The following is a 20,321-nucleotide window of genomic DNA, read 5'->3' as shown; positions in this document are numbered from 1 at the left end:
CATGGCCCGCACATAAAACTAACAAGCAAACAAACAACATGTTTATAGAGTGTGTATACTTTTCAGAGGTTTGATTTACTGACCTGGGGCCGAGACGGCACCTCCCTCACCCTCCGCGGCTACACAGTCACAGAGAAACACACAGATTACAAACACCATCTGCGCTTTATCATCATCATCATTATTTTTATTAGACCTCTGACAGAGATTACACACAATACAGCCTTTTAATTAAACTCTACATGTTTTCTGCCCCCAAATTCACATTTAGGGACAAATAACACCAGTTTCCATTAATATAACCGTTATATGTGACCGGTTCTTGCCTTTGAGTCTCCTGCATCCATCACCATCGTGAGGCCGTGCCCCACTCTGCATGTGACTCTTTAGGTCACCTGAGGCAAGGTGTTGCGTGGGAAGGTATGTCAAGACTGTATTGTAGGTGGCTGACTGCTGGTGTCGCAGGTGCAAAGCAGGAGAGATATTTTCTCCAGGTGCAGAAGTGGATCAATGAACTCACCACACACTGGGAAAGCTGACTGTGAGAGCTAAATATCTGCAACACATTTCCATTTGTTTTGCAATTTTCGAGTAGGGTCGTGCTTTAAAACTAGCTGCACAAGCTGATGAATGACCTCTTTTAGTTTCAAAGAACCATGAGGGGTACTTCCCAAAATCTGACCTGCACGGGACAATCCGCTCAGTGTCTCTCAGTCGTGCTGGTTACCGTGATTACTGCAGAAGCACTGAACTAGTGTGACGCGAATACTGCAACTTGAGTTTGGACTGCAAGCTCAAGTTGCAAATTGTATGTATCAGTGTAAATTATAGTTGAAGAGTATCAGCAGAAGGGGCAGCACGGTGGCGTAGTGGTTAGCACTGCTGCCTCACAGTTAGAATACCATCTGGAAGGCCTGGGTTCGATTCCACCTTGGCCCAGGTCTCTCCCTCTCTCTGTGTGGAGTTTGCATGTTCTCCCCGTGCTTGCGTGGGTTTCCTCCAGGTACTCCGGTTTCCTCCCACATTCCAAAGACATGCACTTACTGGGGTTAGGTTAATTGGCTAATCTAAATTGCCCATAGGTGTGAATGAGAGCATGAATGTGAGTGTGAACGGTCGTCTGTCCCTCTGTGTTGGCCCTGCAACAGGCTGGCGACCTGTTCAGGGTGTACCCTGCCTCTCGCCCTATGACAGCTGGGATAGGCTCCAGCCCCCCCGCGACCCTTAACAGGATGTGCGGAAGCGAATGGATGGATGGATGGAGTATCAGCAGAATTGCTTTTTTTTGGGGTGGGGGTGGGGGGTGCAGTGACTTTACTGGGCTGTCTGACACTGATGTGTGATGAATGGCACAACCTAGACCTTTGAGTTTATTAAGAATACACACAGACACACGTACACACAAAAGCAGTTTGCTTCGGCTTTACATGAGATTTAGTTTTTCTTACATACATTTAACCTTCATTTATAGATGTTCTTACATGAAAGAGGAATTTACAGAAACAAAGTGCATGATGGACAGCACAAGCTGCACCTGTGTCTCATTTTTCTCATAGCTCTAAATATCTAAAAAAAAAAAAAAAACCCTTCTTTTGTCAGCCAGCTGAAAGGCAGTATAAACATTCTTGATGTTTACTGCAGAGGCCAACACCAACAAGCTACAGAGCAGATAGACCAGTATCTGATAAAAGTATTGCAGCGATACCATCTTGTGGTGTAAATTCATACCCTGACAGGACAGAAGTTTCCACCTGGACTGAGTATTTCAGTGGCAGGGACGTTACCGGATGTAACTCTCAGTGTGGATTTCTTAGTCAGGGTTTTACAGTGATGGATCTACTACATAACGCCTTCTAAAGCAAGGGCTCCTCCAGATATCCAGCTCTTCATTCGTCTTCTCTTGTGTTTGAAACTTTCTTAAAAACCTGCTTGCAGACTTGCCCTTCGCAGAACAGCTCCTGAGGAGAAACCATCACAAAAAAATGAATAATTACATTTTTATTAAACATAACTGATTAACACAAGTTTAAAAAACTGTTTTAACTTAGCATAAAAAGTAAGGAAATTTGTGTTTGGTTGATTATTTTGAGCTTCTGGTACACCAGATGCTGACAATCAGGCTTGTCATCATTGGAGGCAATCTCAGTGCAGACAGATACTGAGATGAGATTCTTCAGCCAGTGGCAGTCACATATCTCCACAGTCTGGGACCAAACTCCTCCAAGATGAAGAGAGCGGGGTTTATCAGAGACTACCTCCAGAATTTGGGAGTGGAGAGGATGGAGTGGCCTGCCTGCAGTCCTGACCTCAACCCCACTGAACACTTCTGGGATCAGCTTTGTTGGTGCTGGTCGTGCCAGAGTGACTAACGCAACAACAATGGCTGACATGTGACAGATGCTGGGTTAAGAATGGGATGCCATCCCACAGCAGTGTGTGACCAAGCAGGTGACCAGCACAAGCAGGAGGTGCCAGGCTGTTGTGGCCGTGTATGGTTCTGCCACATGCTGCTGAAGCCCTGTTTGTTGAATGAATAAAATGTTAAATTGCCAAAATGTCTTGTTAGATGACACCAAGCAAGAGTCAATAGCAGGATAAGCTGTTTGTCTCTGGCAGAGAAAATTTGGGAAATTTTTCATGGGAGCAACCCACAAATGCATTTTCCTTAGAAATGTGGCTCCATTTAAGGGGAAATAACCAGGCTTTCCAACGCTATAAGAGTTATCACCAAGAAGCATTGTTACAACAAAGAAATAATCAACCAAACACAAATTTCCTCACTTATATAGTTTTGTAATTCTGTGTATTATGTAGAACAAGTTCAATTAAAATGTCTGAATTTACAGTCTTACCAGATGAAGCTTGTCATCCTCAATCCAGTGAATCCATCCCCTGTTCTTCTTCTCTCCAATCTGTTCGCACACCAGTTTATTGCCCTCCCATCTCACGTGTGACTGCGCATGTAACAGAGAAGCAAAAGTGTAAATCACAATGCTGTGACAAAGGCTTTGTTCAGCATGCTTTATATGCAAAGTAGGTCACCTTATCCATAAAACCCTTGCAGGTATTATATTTATTATAACTTTAAACACACACACACTCCAGCCATTCCTATTCACCTTCATATGTCTGTTGTCCAGTCCCTTTGTAAACTCTTTAAATTCCTGGCCCACTTTGAAGGCAATCGTGTAGTTTCGGAAGGTGCTCATAGTTTTGATGATGAACTGGTCCCCGTGCTGCTCAATTACTTTCCTCAGCTTCAGATTCATAGCAATCTTTCGTAAGTAAGGGTTGATACCTGGAAAGGTAGAAAAGAGGCTCAGCTGAAGGTGCTGAGTACAAATCTAAATGACGCTCTCTCTCACACAGTCTGTGTAAATCATACACAGCACCACTGCAAAGGTTTTTTTTTCTACAAAGTGCATTTTGAATAATGTGAATGCACATACTGACATGGTTGAAGGACTTACCCAATGCAGTCATGTAGCCCTCAAAGTTGGTATTGCTAATTATCTCCCATATACCACAGAGGCTGGCAGGCATATTGATGGACTTGACGTTTTGTCCTTCTGAGAAGCGTGTAAGTGAAGGTGCTCCTCAACCTGTTGGTCAGATGCGGACTGCCGATAAGAGGCTGAGGCACTGATTTTTTATATGACGTGGAGATACAGAGGCAGGTGTGTCCTCCTGTCACCTGAGGATGAGGGAGCCAGACGTGTCAGACTGGTCCCACTGTGCAATCCACAATAGAGTTTTGAAAATTTGCCCCAGGCATCACACCTTTATGGCATGCACATACTAATGCTACATTTCATCCAGAAGCAGTGTGTGGATTTGCATGACTGCATTAAAGGAACTGAAGGATTTTTTTTTTAAAACTAAACTAAAGGTTTCCTAGAACTCACCTGTACAACAATGGATACACATTTATTCCCTTACAGTATATACAGCCATGTGACTCTGTGAAGTCCTGTGAAAAACTAAGCACACCCTCACTGCTTCCATACAAACTGGCTTAGGTTTGCACAGCTGAGATTAAAATGGAGATGTCTGGCCATAATGCGCAGTGCCATGTTTGGAGAAAACCAAAGACAGCATATCAGCAAAAACACCTCATACCAACTGTCAGCCACAGTGGTGGAGGCATGATTTGGGCTTGTTTTTCAGCCACAGGACTCGGGCACCTTGCAGACCATGAACTCCTCTGTATAACAAAGTATTCTAGAGTGTGAGGCCATCTGTCCAACAGCTAAAGCTTGGGTCATTCAACAAGACAATGATCCCAGGCGCACTAACAGCAAATCTACAACAGAATGGCTGCAAAAGAAAAGAATCAAGGTGCTGCAATGGCCCAGTCGAAGTCCAGACCTCAACCTGAATAAAATGCTGTGGCAGGACCTCGAGAGAGTTGTGCATAAGCAGCTGCCTGCAAGCCTCAATGAAGAAGAGTGCGCCAAAATTCCTTCACACCAATGGGAGTGTCTCCTAAAGTCATGCAGAAAGTGATTTCACGTTCTTGGTACTAAAGGTCGTTTTACAAGCTACTTTATCATGGAGTCATGTATAGAGTCTATTTATTTTTCATGACTGTAAATGTTACACAGATTTATACCCACTGCAATTAAAATAAATGACTCCCCTTTGTGCAGGGAGAGGGCTCATCCTCCGGGATGCTTAGTTCTATTTGCATACTATACTTTTTTTCCTGCACAGTCAGAGATATCTCAAATTTTTATTACATGTATTTATTTATCCTGTAGTGTAGCACTGCACTTTCCCTATGGGGATTAATAAGCGACATGTTCCCCAGATTTCTTTTTCATTTTTATCTGGTTAATGATGACCTAATTGATGTAATAGTTGTGTATAAGAAAAAGAGATTTTCCAGTTGTGCAAAGCTGGCTTGTGACATAAACAGAGTCAAACGGCTGCCATTTTTTATGAAGAGGCCCTACATAATCACGAGTGGAATGAGGTAAATAGTGACACTCACACATACGCTGGCATGCAGTATGGAAAGAATTGATGCAGCTCAAGTGAGAAGGAAAACAAAACGCATGCCGCTTGTTCAAATACCCGGGCCTTTTTATTTCTCCTTGCGTTGTGCGTAAACACCATACAGACAGGAGGAGCTTGGGATGCTTGCCAAAACCAACTCTGTTTGTCTATATTGGTAAAAAAGAATGCTGTTTTTGATGCATCTATAAAACATGACTCCAAAATAAAAGAAAATAATACTATTAATAATTAGATACCAATTCTGATACTAATAATATAATTAGTTATACCTTGATTTTAAAGCCCTGCTGTAATCACAAGTCTTTATTTGGCTGCTGTTTCTTATTTCAGTTGAAATCTAAAAGTGAGGATAAAAAAACCAAAGCTATGATTTTGTTGACTGGAGATGTTTAAGATTTCTTATCTGTGCGATAAAAGCAACAATGAATGTCTCACAAAGCGGAAAACAAACAGTGCTGTTTATTTCCACAAAAGTGCAAATCACACCTTTATTATCAAATCTGCAAAATCGAGTATGTTAAAGCACAGTGCCTGAGGAAGTGCATGGAGAAATAGAGCTCTAGGTACAAAAACATGCTGGCTGAGAGGAGTGCACTGAAGCCAGACATATAAAAAAAAAGGTAAAGTCTGGTTCAAGTAATTCACCATTCACCATATTTCACAGAACAATAAACATGTCTGTTCCTATTTCACAGTTAAATGTAGCTCCTTAGCTACACATTCATGTAAGCCCTCATCTCGATGATCTGCTGCTCAATTATTTTGTGTTCTTGTGTACTTTTCCACACACACGCAAACTAAACTACAGCAGAGTGAAACTGTTACTAAATCACTACACTCAACAATGTCAAGCACACCCATTCTCAGGAAATACCCTTTTTTTTTTTTAGGCACAATTGGAAGCTTAAAGTGAATTTCTGTTTTGTTTTAAATTCACAGTGAAATTTCCTCAGCTCGAAGAATCACCCGCGTATCTCTGGAGGGGTGCCAGAACCACGTCAGCATTTTTCTGCTCGCTTTCAGCGCTGTACAGATTGTGCTCTTTAATGTAGTGAATGACGCTGTCTGGCAGCAAGTATCTGACGCTTTGACCGCGACGCAGCGCCCGCCGCACGTGAGTGGCTGACATGTCGTTGGTCACCCATTCATGGACGATGTGGATGTTCTTGCGATACTTCCACAGCAGGTCCGATTGGTGGATGAACTTGTCCGGATTGCTGTCGCTGCGGGTGATGCAAACCAAACCGTGGCAGCCGACAATCTCGGCGATATCGTCCTGTTTCCACATGTTGGGAATGCCAAAGGATTCCAGGACATCGGCTCCGCACAGCAACATCAGCTGAGGGCCCTCTGAGCACAGAGAAAGAAGTTCACTGACTTTCTTTCAGCACACAGCAAGATTCAGCTAAGCCACACTGTGCACATGCACTCTGTAGTCTTTTTACAGGTCTTTTGTGGTTGTTTGTGTGTGTGTGTGTGTGTGTGTGTGTGGCTATTTCAACTGTGTCCACACCTATATTAGCTGCTAATAAGGACACACCCAAATGTCCAAATGGATTGTCAGTGGTCACGTTGTATTGCAGATCACTGCAGGGTTGAAGTTCTAATGAGTTTTGTGAGTCTGATTGTTAGTAAAGGGTATAATGCTTAATTTAATATAACACATTTAACACTTAAATGACATCTGAGGAAACTCTTAATGGAAACTAGTGCAACCTGATTGTAAGGCATTGTATGCACTTCACCTGCTCGCTTTTGCAATGCAGCTTCATAACACACGTTTTTCCCATCCCTCCTCTGGAGGCTCATCTTGTACTGTTAACGCCACACCTGAGCATCCACCCCTTAACCCATTTATCTCTTGTTAGTTAAGTTGCACACAGTAAAATCGTGACAACTAGACTTAAGCATGTCTGGTGTTGGGGATGGGAAAAGTTGCAGAATAATAGGGAGGTAAACAATCGCATATTTCCACACATGGCCTACCTCTGTTTTTTGTGATAATTCTCTTCTAAGCGTCTCTTTTTTGTGTACTTGATCGTGTCCACATCATCGATGCTTCTGCTGCAAGAAGTTCCTCATAATGATGCCTGTAAATTTACATAATGGCATAGAAAGAAAGCAGATTTTTAACATGCAAAAACCATGCTCAATGAAAACTGCATTTATAATTTGCTATCCAGGAAAATGACACTAATCAGCGTCACCAAATCCCATTCTTATTTTTTGCTAAATGAATTTTAATTCATTAACTGCTTTTGTAATTTGTGGACAACTTTCAGTGTTTTTGCTGACTGAGCTGATTGTGGAATATTTAGTAGTGAGGAAATTTCATGACTGGACTTGCTGCACAGGTGGCATCCTATCACGGTACCATGCTGGAATTCACTGAGCATTCTTTCACAAATGTTTGTAGAAGAAGTCTGTATGTCCAGGTGCTTAATTTTATACACCTGTGGCCATGGAAGTGACTGGAACACCTGAATTTAATGATCTGGATGGGTGAGTGAATACTTTTGGAAATATAGTGTATCTTTGTTTGAGAAGTATTCAGCAATTTAAACCAGTTAGTATCATAGCAGTGCAGGCTCTCACAGTCCTGCCTTGCATTTCTTCTTTTTCTTGCTGCCGCAGGAAAACAGATAAGAAAGATGAGACCCTGTAATTCTAAGCAATGCTTTCATTTGAGAAGTATAATGACTTTGAGAAGTATAATGACTTCTCAAATGAAATTAAGCCTGTGTGAGTTTAATTTTAAACCTTAACATTTAAATAAACACTCTATCGTGGATTTGATTTTGTTATCTTAAATATTATTTCGCCTAAAAAGGGATAAAAAGCTTTAAGACGGGCGCCTGGGTGGCTTAGTGGTGAAGCCGGCGACCACATATATATGCCGCATTGCGCTGCGGGCGGCGCGGGTTCACGTCCCGGCCTGTCGCCAATTTACCCGCGTGTCTTCCCCTGTATCTTTCCCCCATTTCCTGTCTCTCATCCCTGCTAGCAAAAGCCGCTGTGGCCAAAAATGCAAAAAAAAAAAAAAAAAAAGCTTTAAGACATGGAGTGAAAAATATGGAGTACATCACTCAGCATTAAACAGATTGTGATCCAGTGTAACTGCATGCTTTGTATGTAATAACAGTTCATACTGCATGATAAGCGTTATTTCAAGTCAAGAGAACGCACTAAGGTTACCAATAATTATCTACATCACAGGTAAATCATTATTTTAATTGTCAGCACTATTTGCAAAGGCAATGTTAAAATAAGAGAGGAAAAAGTGGGTGGCTTGAGGTGTGCCACTAATAAAGAAAACATCACAATGCAAGAAGCAGCAAATCTCAGTGTCTCCAAACAAGGAACTGTACTAGCCTTACCTACAGCATGCACAGGAACTCCCACTATCGAGACGTAAGAAATGTCAACTCACCGAACAACTTTAGCTGTCTCTACCCACTCTGCCTGCAAACTTTCCCAGGAATCCACTGTAATCCAGTCTGAACTTTCTGTAGCCAACCGGGTCATCTCCAGACGGTGGCAGGCTTCAATCAAGCCCTTTTTCTTATATGCATCACCCACTGGAGAGATGATTCCTCTCACCACCTTGTACTGACCTTATGCACAAAAGAAGACACGTGTTTTTAAATATTATATTTGAACTCTATTATTACTAGGGATGGCATGATACCACTTTTTTAGGTCCGATACCGATATTTTATCTGCCAATACGATACAAATCCGATCTTTAAAAAAAACAAACAAACAAACAAAAAAAAACTATTGATTTCAAATGCCTGGATACATTTTACATACGTCAGCAGTCTCACACACAACAAAATCAAAATCTTTTTGTTGTCCCACGTACAAGGCAGTGGCACCGAAGCTCTGGAACTGTTTACCACTCCAGCTCCATTTAGCTGACTCTGTGGAGTCTTAAAAAAACAGTTGAAAACCTTTCTGTTTAACCAGACTTTCTGTTAACTTTATTTTTATTCTTTTTCTTTTAATATGGTAATGTTAATATGTTTTTAACATGGTGTTTATCTGGGTTTTTTGATATTGTGTTTTAATTATTGTACAGTGCTTTGTAACTTTTTGTCTGTGAAAAGCACTAAATAAATAAACTTTACTTACTTACACCAATCACTCTATCACCTGAATCCTGTTGCTCCTATGTGAGAAGGTGATGCATTGGCTTATTATGCATTGGCTTATTATGCATTGGCTTATTATGCATTGGCTTATTATGCATTGGCTTTCTTCCGCTCCATCTGAGCTCACCGGCTCCGCCTCTTTGCGCTTGTGCAGACAGACTGCACGTAAATCAGCTGATTGCTGTTGTTGTCTTATTAGTGTTTATGTTGAAAAACTAGGGGCTGCGTAATCTTGTAATGCTTTATATTCACAAGCATTCTCCTAAATAGGTTTCTACCGCACTTCTATATTTAGTCACTAATCAGGGATTAAAGTATAAAAAATATTTTGACGGGGAAGGGGTCCTTCCGGTACCGGACAATCACTAGCTTGCTAGCTGTATGTCCGGGAGCTGAAGTAGAGAAAAAAATAACAGCTGACATTCTCAGCACAGCGAGCACAACACACAAACACGCAGAGAGCGGTGGAGGCAGAAAAAACATGTCAGCGATGATTGCTCAGTGTCAAAGGGAATCCGTCGCAGCGTCGGAGAACTGAGGGAGTTATTTCCTGATCCCCACTCCATTCCAGTAGGTGGCGGTAATGCAGCTCTAAGCTGGTTTGGTCAACCGTAGACCCACAAGAAGAAGACGACGGAGCACAGTAATGCACTAATGTGGGTCGGATCGGATCGGATTGTATTTTTTATTTCTTTCCGATATCCGATCCAGGAATTTAGGCCAGGATCGGACCGATACCGATACTGAATATCGGATCGGCGCATCCCTAATCATTACCAGTATTTTTTTTACAACGAGGGACTGTAGATTAAGCTTATTACAAGCTTGTAAAATCTAATGCATATGATTTTAACTACTAAACAACATATAAAGTACTTCAAATAAGTTCAGTAACAATACCTCACTTCAACAAAATGGAGAAAAGCTGAATTAAATCTTTGGTGGAAACATGAATCACTCAAAGATCTAATTTTCATGTCACCCAACCTGTGTCCTCCAGGTGATCCCGAGCCAGTTCAAACATCCTCAGGTGCATGTTGGTGATTGGGTTGAAGGACCCGCAAGCCAGCAGGACCACTCTGGTTGTACTTTGACCCTCCATGCCGCATACTGGAGCCAGGTTTGCACAAACAGCAGGAAAAGATGCGGGGACTGATTAGGACTTGGCTGATTGCTTTCAGGGGTCATCCCAGTGTGTGAGCTTAATTCAATGGAACTATAAACCTAAAGAAAACCGAAAAAAATATATCTATGCTATGTGCTTTAGCTTCATTAAACGTTAACATTAAAATATAAACAGCAGCTAACATTAGCTTTATCTGTAAGCACACAGCGCAAGCGTCCAATTACGTCCAGGATTCACGTGCGGAGACCATTAAACCGACAAACATGAACTCAGCTTATCTTAACAACAAATGACGCGCTTTTACTGTAATGTCAAATAATGTAGTCATTGTACTACCAGAAGAAACAGCGGCAGACAGCAGTTCCGTAATGCTTCCCACACTTCTTCTATGGGCGTCACGGACAGTGTTGCCAGATCCCGCGACAGAAACAAGCAACCAGCTCTATGAAAACAAGCCCAAAAGAAGCCCAACTGGCAACCCACAATATTGTGTAAAACTGAGGCCGCTTTTAAAACAGTATAGCCATATAGCAGTATAGCTCACTTCTTTGTTTTGTCATTGTGTTTTGGAGCAGTAAAACCCATGTTTCTTAGCCTCATAGAAGAGAAAGATGCAGTTTTTTTGTGTGTGCTTCTCGGTAGAATGGTGAGCACATATTTCACATTTGCAAAATCTGCAGAATGCCTTTGATACGTCTCCCATCAGGACCGCAGCTACTTTCAGAAGTGTATGCGGACACAATTCAGAGCAATTGTGACCCCCGTATGGGGGGGGGCAGGAGGAGGGGAGGTGAAGAAGCACAAAGGTGCCTAATTAACACCGTGCCTCTGTTATTGGTCATATCATATGCACAGCTGTTAAATACAGAAAATGCCGACTAGAGAAATAATTTCGCCGCATCGTTTTGGCGCCCCTATGCATTGCATATATAGTGGATAGTGCACACCCACTTTTTACGCCACTGTCTCCCATCTGAGCTCGGATCCATTCTTTAAGTGCGCTCTCTTTCTCCCAGTCTTCATTATATTTGTTCTATATTTTCCCCACTTACTGGAGCTCATTCTTACGCTGCCTCCTCACTCTGGGATGTTATGACTGTTTGTTTGGGTGTGCGCCAGTCAACTTATGCGTGAGCGATAAACAGGAAACGGGAGCTTGGAAGGGACAAACTACCTACCACTCGTCTTTTGCTTTATTATGGGACGCCGAGAGACAATCAAGGAGTTTCACTCGGAAAGAAAGTCAAGCCCAAATAAGCAACTTCACGTTCAAAAACAAGCCCAAAAAACCGCAACCCGCGACTCACGAGATTTGCAAGCGACTTTAGAAAAAAACAAGCCCAAAGTCGTTTATAATAAGCGGACTTGGCAACACTGCTCACGGACTACGCTAAAGATCAACTAATCCGATTGGACAGAATCGACGAGGAAGCCGTGAGCCGCGCCCGCACTGCTGGGGCTGCGTTCACAATCACAAAGCCCCTCAAATCGCAAACGTCTCGAGAAATAGTAAACTTGTTATAACCGTGTTTTTAAGTAGGTATTTTTTATTTCTATCGGTAAGGTCACTTTCTTTGATTCGTCCAGCGAATGCTAACATTTTTCTAAGACTGATTTGCGGTGGTTTACAAAGAAAGTCCCGGTAAGATGTTTTCTTTATGCACGCTAGCTGTTCAGCTAACAAAACAACTTGGACCCTTCGCTTTTACTTTACCGATCGCTTTATAATTAAAAAAAAAAAAAAAGAGACTGCCAGATCTGCTAAACTGATGTGTGTTTTTGGATTGTCTTCGACAGCTCTGCTCTCATCGACTTCAAATAGCATGTCAGGTCATCTTTGATTTATTTGTGGAGTACTTCAGCAACAAAGCCTAACACGATCTGTTGTGTGCTGCCAGTTCACTCCCTGTAGAAAACAGGAGATGGCCTCTCGAGGGAAAACAGAAACGAGCAAACTGAGGCAGAATATGGAGGAACAACTTGACAGATTAATGCAGCAGCTTCAGGACCTGGAGGAATGCAGGTGCAGTATAAGGAAATTCAATCCAGTCCTCTCGTGTGCGTTTTGAATATTAAAATCAGGCATGCTATAGGTGACAAGTAAGAAAGAGAAACATACCGTTTGGATGTGAATGGTGATTTATTCTTCTGTAGTGCTGTTGTGCCTCAGTTTTGCCTTTATTACAGAGAAGAACTGGATGAGGAAGAGTATGAAGAGACAAAGAAGGAAACTTTGGAGCAGCTGGGTGAATTCAATGACTCCTTAAAGAAAATAATGTCAGGAGACATGACACTTGTGGATGAACTCAGTGGGATGCAGCTGGTATGGACAATTAATGTGCTGCTACTGTGTATTAAGAGCGAGTTAAAGAGAGTGTAGCGTATTGAAGACGTAAATTGATGCCTTGTAAAACGTTAGAACGTTATGGATGTTTCTGTCTTCATCAGGCGATCCAGGCTGCCATCAGCCAAGCCTTCAAAACCCCAGAGGTCATACGGCTTTTTGCTAAGAAGCAGCCGGGACAGCTGAGAACCAGACTGGGAGAGGTTTGCAACATCAAAGACATTCACATACAGTTCTGGTCAGAAGTTTACATGCACTCATGAGCATGAATGTCATGGTAATTTGGGGCTTTTAATTATTTCAGCTGTGTCCACGTTTCATCCAGCTAGCTCTTGATTTAAGGTGACGTTGTAGAATTTGGAGGTAGTCCTCCTCCTTCATTATTCCATCTACTTTGTACCAATGGCAGCAAAACAGCCACGGAGCATGATGACAAGCTTGACAGCTGGTTCTCAAGTTTGAAAGCCTCGCCTTCACTCCTCCAGTCATAGCGCCTGTCATTGTGGCCCAATAGCTCAATTTTTGTCTTGTCTGACCATCAAAAGTTTCTCCAGAAGGCATTTGGCTCATCCATGTGGCCAGCTGCAAATTTTGATCCAGCTTGAAGGTGTCAGTTTTGTCCATGGCGACGTGAAACTTGCCTCTCTGTGGCCAGTGATGCTGGTGTTCCAGCAGTTTGCGGTTCATGGCAGGCTTGAGCCTTGGTGGTTCCTGGGCTGTTCCTGAACATCCTAACTAATATCCTTTCATCTGAGGGTGACAGTTTGGGTATTCTTCCAGAGCTTGGCAAAGTGGTGATATATCCAGAGTTGTTTGAACTGATTATGTTGGAATCTGCAGTTGTTTAGCAATTCATACTTGTGCGCCCAATTCTTGTTTTTTTTAAAGTCATTAAAGATGTGTGCTGTACAATCATTCCACCCTGGGAAAAGAACAGTTCAACGAAATCATTAAAGGCTCCAAATTACCATGATATTCATGCCTACGATGAGTGGGTGCAAACTTCCGACTACAAATGTATATTTGTTTAATGCAAGGCTGGAGATTTCAGTCACACCTCAAGTGTTTATCTGTGGATGCACTGGCTGGAAAATTGTGGTGTGTGACATTCTGTGCAGATGGATCGGGATGTGATGGTGGGAAAACTGTCGCGGGACGTGTACACGCAGCAGAAAATGGAAATCCTCACAGCCTTGAGAAAACTGGGGGAGAAGGTGAGGAGCACGGATGTTTTCCCACGGAGTCGGGGATGATTCAGCGGCTTGTGCTTTGTCTTCAAACTGCAGTGATTCATTTGTCATGTAGCTGTGACCGGCTGCTTCGAAATGCCTCAATCTTTCCCTTTAAGCATGTCGCAATTGTCTCGACAGCTCACTCCAGAAGACGAGACTTTCCTCACTGAAAATGCCACAGCTACCCTGAGCCAGTTTGAAAAAGTGACTGCAAACCCAGGTGAGCATAAAGAGGTTTTCACAAAATTAAAGATTTTCGCTCATATTTCTGTTGACCTTTGTTTGCCTTCCTTTTCAGGTTCCGAGGACAAAATAATGGCTTTAGCTAGCTCTGGTGTGAAAACCAAGTCCTAGCAGTTCTGCATTTTAAGTTTGTTTTTACATTTATTTTTAAGGAAAAAAAATGTGCCAACTGATCGTGGATTTTGTAAACAATCGGGGTGCTTTTAAGTGCTGCTGTAGATGCTAACACTTTTTAACAGTATTGTTTTATACTCGTCGGTCTTTGTAAATGTCTTATTCGTCCAGATTAAGTGTAAAAATGTATTATAGGTACGAGCGTGTGATTTGTGAACTACAGACAGGTGCATGAATGTAGAGGATGGTGCAGGCAGTTCATTATGATGTTGTGGTTTTTGTGCAGTGCTTCTTCTTGTTGTGTCCCCCAAACCTGAAAATTCAACAGTGCTGTTTTTAAGATGTTGATTTCCTGCACAGCAGCTGCAGCTGTTTTATTTCAGCTAAACTGAGCTGTCTGCGGGACTTTGGATAAAATAATAGAAACACCGCATGTGCCAAAACTACACAGTGATGTCCATCCATCCATCCAGCCATCCATTCTCTTCCGCTTATCCTGGTCAGGGTCGCGGGAGGTCTGGAGCCTGTCAACCCTATTTTTTGTTGTCTGTCTCTCTGTGTTGGCCCTGCAACAGGCTGGCGCAGGGCCAACACAGAGAGACAGACAACCATCCACACTCTCACTCACACCTTTGGGCAATTTAGTGTAGCCAATTAACCTAACCCCAGTAAGTGCATGTCTTTGGACTGTGGGAGGAAGCCAGGGTACCCGGAGAAAACCCACGCAGACACGGGGAGAACATGCAAACTCCACAGAGAGGCAGGCCTGGGTCAAGATGGAATCAAACACAGGTAGCATAGATGTTATGCTAACTGTGAGGCAGCAGTGCTAACCACTGCACCACCGTGCTACCCCCATAGTGATGTTGTATATGTATATATAGTGTGCACTCAGCAGGGGAAAAAGGTAGGGTTTACTTTTGTTTGATAGGCGTTAACAGCTCTCCGATAGAATCCTTAAACACAATTTCGAGCTCTTCAGGTGATCTGATCCGTCTCGATTAATAGTTACTTTGTAACCAATTTGCCGGTTGCATTTATTATCTGAATACATTTGTAAACCACTTCTGTCTGGTGCAGTCAGGTGAAATGCTCGTCGGTAAAACTTGACATGAATCTTTGACCATTGGTTGAAATTTGATAAGTCCACCGGTGGATTAGAGCGGCCGTCTTACGGTCTGTGGGGTTTTAAACAGCCAAAGAACAGGAGATCAGTTTACAGTATCGGCCTGCGCCGTTCACTGTGGACCTACAGAGGTCTCCGGGGTTGCACTGAAAAGAAAGATTCAACAGGATGAAATGAAAACACCTCCCCTGCCTCTATGATCACCAGCTCTGAGTGGCACTGATGTTTTACCACTATTAGCACCAGTCTCATTTTGGTGTTTCCATTATTTTATGAGTCCTATATGCATTTACTATCAAGTAATTCAAAATGACAGCTGTAATATCAAATTAAGTTTGATAGTTTTTACAACTCATCTAAGAGTGTAGAACCGAATGTCAGAATGTTTACAGCATTAATCTTGATATTCTTGCTACTTTTAATGTGAGTAAAAAGACAAATGACAACAGGCTTCATGTTTCATGTTTTCTGTCATATACACTCAGCTGCCTCTTTGTTAGTGAGCAGTTGAACAGGTGTACCTAACAAAAATATTGATCAGCCAATCACATGGCATGTAGACGTCACGACAACCTGCTGAAGTTTAAACCGAGCATCAGAATGAGGAAGAAAGGAGATTCGAGTGACATCGGATGTGGCGTGGTTGTTAGTTGCCTGATGATAAATGTTGCCTGGCCTGCTGCAACAGTTTGATGGCAAAGTCGGAATTTGGCAAAACAATATGAAAGCATGGCTCCAGTTGGGTGGTGTAATGGTACCCCTGTATGAACCACAGGATCTGCTGATGGCTGCTTCCAGCAGGATAACACCATGTCACACAGGTCAAATCATCTCAGTCTGGTCAGACTTGACAATGATGTCACTGTATTCAAATGAGGCCATTTGAGTACAGTGAAAGAGGAAATTTCCATCATGGATGTGTAGCCACCTAATCTGTAGCAGCAAAGCAGGCAATTCTGAAGGCAAAAGGGGCGGGGGGGGGGGGCAACCTGGTACTAGCAAGTTAAATCTAAAACTGTGTGGTGAGTATATATACTGTTACAGTCATGGATGCTCATATTAGACATGGCCTAAGGTTGAAATTGTGAGGTCAGCAAATATGCAGGTAATCCTTGTGAGCCAAAAGCTCAGGGTTCAAACTGCTCTGAAGGCTCAGTTCAGGCTTTTTTTTTTTTTTTTTTTTTTTTTTAAATCTTGACTCAGTAGGGCTTCACTTAAAATGGATATCCTAAATACGGTCTTCTCAGATACACAGCTCTGCCTCTAAGCACTGGAGCCACACCCACCTGCTATTCAAACCTTCTGTTTGTGAGGGGCAGCCAATAAGTACTGAGAAACGTACCTAAGTACTAAGGGCTTGGTATTATTGGTAGTACTACTATATGCACTTTGAACTGTTAATCATGTAAAGCTACCATAGTAGAGTCCAAAAAAAAAAGGTGCAGTCAAAAGTGAGCATAATAGATTCTAACTCTGCTGTGCATTTCATTGTTTAGGTTTTAGTTTTCACCACCAGAGGGCAGCAATGCTCAATATTTAAAAAAAAACTTTCTCCAGCACTCCCAGGGTGTGCACTTAGAACCATGTTTAGACTACAGAACACATTAGAGGAAAACAAGAGGAGACAGAAGTTATACCCCATTTCATCATCCTTTATTTTGTTTATGAGCAAGCATCAACTTCACTACATCTGCCTTTCAATTGGTAGAAAAGAGAGCAGCTCCAACAAGCACAAAGGAAGCATCCACCCGCTGAAAACACTGCCACCATCCATTTTGAGCAGATTTTAAAAGAAAGAAACAAAAAAAAAAATATATTTATATATATATCTGGAGTATCATGGATGTGTGAAACAGACAATCTGAGAATCAGTAGTGTATCACCTCCTTTCTCACTCCAGTCTCATAAGCCCATGTGGAACGTAGACACACTTGTGGTTCATGCAAAGTCAATTTCCCCACCCACCCTCCCTCCCTTTACTTAGTCTTAGTATTGTTACAGTATGGCTGCATTTCAGATTGTTAGGCAGTGACATTCTTTTTTTTTTTTCGTTTGTTTTAAACCAGACTTACACACAGCTCAGGGGCCCACCAGAAAGCATATACCCAGAAAACAGATGGTGGAGTCACTTTGGAGACTTCAGTGTGCGCTTATCAGTGACCCGTGGTACTGGACTTTTCAACTGTAGCTGAAATGTGGACATGAAGTGTTTGACATAATGAAACCGTGAGAATTTGGGCACCGACAGGCATATACTCGTGTGAATTTCATGCTGCCCTCAAAAAAAAATAAAAAAAATCATTTCTCAACAGCTCAAGCAACAGGACGCTGTTCAAAAATCACCTTCCACTATACACAAATAGGCCAGTATACTCACGTATGCTGCCAAAGCAAGATCATAATGTACTGTACAACTTTTAAAGGTGGATTCCGTCAATATGATTTTAGTACAATATCTATAGAAGATACAATATGGATCTACTTCCTCTACACATCAACAAGGACACGTGACATCTATGTAAAATGTTTTCACCTTTAAGAAAACTAGTTGGACTATTATTACGACAAACTGAGAGAAAACATATTCCCAGCTACAAAAAAAAAAAAAAAAAAATCTAGTGTTAAAAAAATTTAAAAAAAAAAAAAAAAACTGCCAAAATAAAAAGAGCATGAATAAGTGTGTTTGTTAGACCAGCTAATTGCGCTATGATCGGCAAAAGGCACTCCCATCTCAGCCGGCTCAGACCTGGCGCCCTTTTTTTTTTTTTTTTTTTTTTTTTTTCCTTAAATTTGTTTTTTTAAAACAAGCCAAAGTCATCATGGAAGGGAGACTGTTCACTACGTTTCAAATACACACCTATAAAATTAAAATGTATTCACTGAACTTAAAAAAAAAAAAAAAAAAATTAGAAGTCAAACTCTCAAAAATAGCCTGGAATCTTTCTACAAAATAAAAGCCTTGAATGTGTTTTTAAATCAATTTTGGCCTCTGAAAATAGATTTGCGCACAAAACACGAGAACTGCGAACCTTTTCTAATCCCGATAATGCCCCCAAATCTGGTCTTAATAACTGCAGGTTTGGGAAAGGTTTACATTTTACTTGGTACCCAAAAGCACGACTAATTCGTTCAGTGTGAAGGTACGTTTTTTATCTGGTCTGGTCAAAGATTATATACAACAGTTACGGACAACAGTGTCTGAGAGGAGATCGAGGTTGGACACATTTTCCCAATCGACCGTGTAAGCTTTATACTAACACCAGAAGGAAAATAAGTTTACCAAATGTAAACAAATATCTTTGAACAACTCTACAGTACAGTTTCATGTACAATAAAATCTAGTGGTCTGCTGCAAAAAAAAAAAAAAAAAAAAAAAAAATCATTTTAAGATTAAACAAGAAGATTCATTTTTAAAGTGTTTTCCTGCTGTAAGCCTCGCACTTCTACTACACAGCGATAGGCAAACAGTTTAAAAATGAACCTCACAGAGGCTATGTCTTATTTCAGGTTAAATAGCAGCGCCACGAAAAAGAAGAAACTTGCAACAAAGCAATCTTGAAAACGTTCACGTCTCGTTCTGAAAACATTGCCAGCAATTCAACGATCCGACCAGGATCCACTAAAGCTCAAACATTTTCTTTCAGTAGCTTGAAAGGGTTTTTTTCTCCTTGAAGCTTTTGTCAGCACAACGGGACCAGGGGGTAGGAACCAAAGGTTTTAAAGCTGCTGAGGAAATCTTTCTGCTTGTCCAAAATACACCGGCAGAAATTTTAGTACCCTTATGTTCAAGCTGAATGTCACCGCTGACCCGATCTTTGCGATTCCACGTGACACTTCTTGTTTCTCAAACAAAATTCCCTCTATACATCGAGATCCGCCGGGGATGAAATAACACTAAAGCCGGGAGCCGAGTGTTGCCACGTGTGCAAGCAAAGCGAAAGCGGGTATGAAGCCAAAACCATCAACTAGCCCCTCCGCCTACGAGAAAGCAAAAGAAATTTTTAAAAAGAAGCGACAAAATGGACACCACTTTGTCATGGAAACCTCTGCTTAAACAGTCCTGGGTTTCTCATCGTGAAGCAGACAGTTTGTACAAGCATGATGGAACAGCTTTTGCAGAAATTTGGCGGCATGCTGCGACAGCCTGCGTGACACAAATACTCTACATTACATCATTTTTAGATATTGGACCCCATTGATAGGTCTTCACTAACACATTGACTAATTACATGGTTTCATATTTACAAAAATCTTTAAAAAGCAATTTATTTCTCTACACATGACTTCCCCAAATGTCTTCATGCACTAAAAGAAAAGGCGAAAAAAAAAAAGAAAAGAAAAAAGAAAATGCAGTCTATTTGTTAAAAGCATCATTTTTGATTCACTGAACTACAAGTCAAGAAAACCCAAGTGGGAGCTAGTCGTTAGTGAACAATCTGAAAGCATTAGCAAAGAATATACATCAGGAAATCGATTATTCTCCTCTTGAAAGAGTGTGAGAGAAAACAAAGAGTGCAGGGTTTGGCTTCCTCACACAGTTCAAATGTAAGCCAGGTTTTCCTGGGAACGAAAATAATAAATAATAAAAAAAAAAACAAAACCAAAAATCAGCAATCCCGGTGATAACTACACTACACAGAGTACCACCACTAAGATAACAACAGGAAAACCTTGACCATATATACGCTGAAGGGACTTTATGTTTCTCCTTTTCTCTATTTTTTGATTTCCTTTTTTTTTTCTTTTAAGTTTTTACATCATGGCTCCTAGACAAGAAACTGCAGGGAGGGGTGTGTGCGTGTGTGTTTGTGTGTGATAAGCTGAGTGTATGAGTGAGTTTCTGATGTGTGTGTCAGAGGTTGTGATTGAGTAGTATTGTGTGTTTTAGTAGGTGAGGGTGGAGTCGTCCCACTCCAGCTGCTGCTGTCTGCTGGCCCCCTGCTGGTCCTCGGGCTCCCCGCCC

General features: G+C 41.7%; 3 protein-coding genes and 1 pseudogene across 4 annotated transcripts in view; 1 reads left to right on the top strand and 3 right to left on the bottom strand.

The window, feature by feature from the left end:
- Positions 1–1,624: 1,624 nt before the first annotated feature.
- LOC115783571 (nicotinamide/nicotinic acid mononucleotide adenylyltransferase 1-like) lies at positions 1,625–11,280 on the bottom strand (annotated as a pseudogene).
- On the bottom strand, positions 5,461–10,604 carry LOC115783735 (nicotinamide/nicotinic acid mononucleotide adenylyltransferase 1-like). Of its 2 annotated transcripts, none has more exons than XM_030734703.1 (3): positions 10,161–10,604; positions 7,006–7,109; positions 5,461–6,369 (listed from the first exon to the last, which is right to left on the bottom strand). In XM_030734703.1, exon 3 carries the CDS (start codon positions 6,353–6,355, stop codon positions 5,969–5,971), a length of 387 nt encoding a protein of 128 aa, XP_030590563.1. In that variant the 5' UTR covers positions 6,356–6,369; positions 7,006–7,109; positions 10,161–10,604; the 3' UTR covers positions 5,461–5,968. The 2 variants fall into 2 exon arrangements, with proteins under 2 accessions (XP_030590563.1, XP_030590564.1); XM_030734704.1 differs by lacking the exon at positions 10,161–10,604 and adding an exon at positions 8,450–8,484.
- Positions 11,281–11,711: 431 nt separating the features above from the next.
- lzic (leucine zipper and CTNNBIP1 domain containing) lies at positions 11,712–14,825 on the top strand. Its single transcript, XM_030733715.1, has 7 exons — positions 11,712–11,941; positions 12,198–12,322; positions 12,487–12,622; positions 12,748–12,846; positions 13,762–13,857; positions 14,014–14,095; positions 14,174–14,825. The coding sequence occupies exons 2-7, from the start codon at positions 12,222–12,224 to the stop codon at positions 14,227–14,229; spliced, it is 570 nt and encodes a 189-aa protein (XP_030589575.1). The 5' UTR covers positions 11,712–11,941; positions 12,198–12,221; the 3' UTR covers positions 14,230–14,825.
- Positions 14,826–16,989: 2,164 nt separating this feature from the next.
- Positions 16,990–20,321, bottom strand: part of clstn1 (calsyntenin 1) — a 39,149-nt gene continuing 35,817 nt past the window's right edge. The window contains 1 exon segment of the mRNA XM_030732985.1: positions 16,990–20,320. Coding sequence (XP_030588845.1) covers positions 20,243–20,320 — 78 coding nt within the window. The 3' untranslated portion in view covers positions 16,990–20,242.

Source organism: Archocentrus centrarchus, chromosome 7 (assembly GCF_007364275.1).
Source record: "Archocentrus centrarchus isolate MPI-CPG fArcCen1 chromosome 7, fArcCen1, whole genome shotgun sequence".
In the NCBI taxonomy this organism is placed as follows: Eukaryota; Metazoa; Chordata; class Actinopteri; order Cichliformes; family Cichlidae; genus Archocentrus; species Archocentrus centrarchus.
The sequence above is the reverse complement of the archived record's forward strand: the minus strand, read 5'-3'. Positions and strand labels throughout refer to the sequence as shown.

Coding starts and splice junctions, on each gene's coding strand:
- LOC115783735 (XM_030734703.1), bottom strand. CDS start 6,355: ATGTTGCTGTGCGGAGCCGATGTCCTGGAATCCTTTGGCATTCCCAAC.
- lzic (XM_030733715.1), top strand. CDS start 12,222: ATGGCCTCTCGAGGGAAAACAGAAACGAGCAAACTGAGGCAGAATATG. Junction 13,858..14,013: donor TGAGAAAACTGGGGGAGAAG/GTGAGGAGCACG, acceptor TTGTCTCGACAG/CTCACTCCAGAAGACGAGAC. Junction 14,096..14,173: donor AAAAGTGACTGCAAACCCAG/GTGAGCATAAAG, acceptor CTTCCTTTTCAG/GTTCCGAGGACAAAATAATG.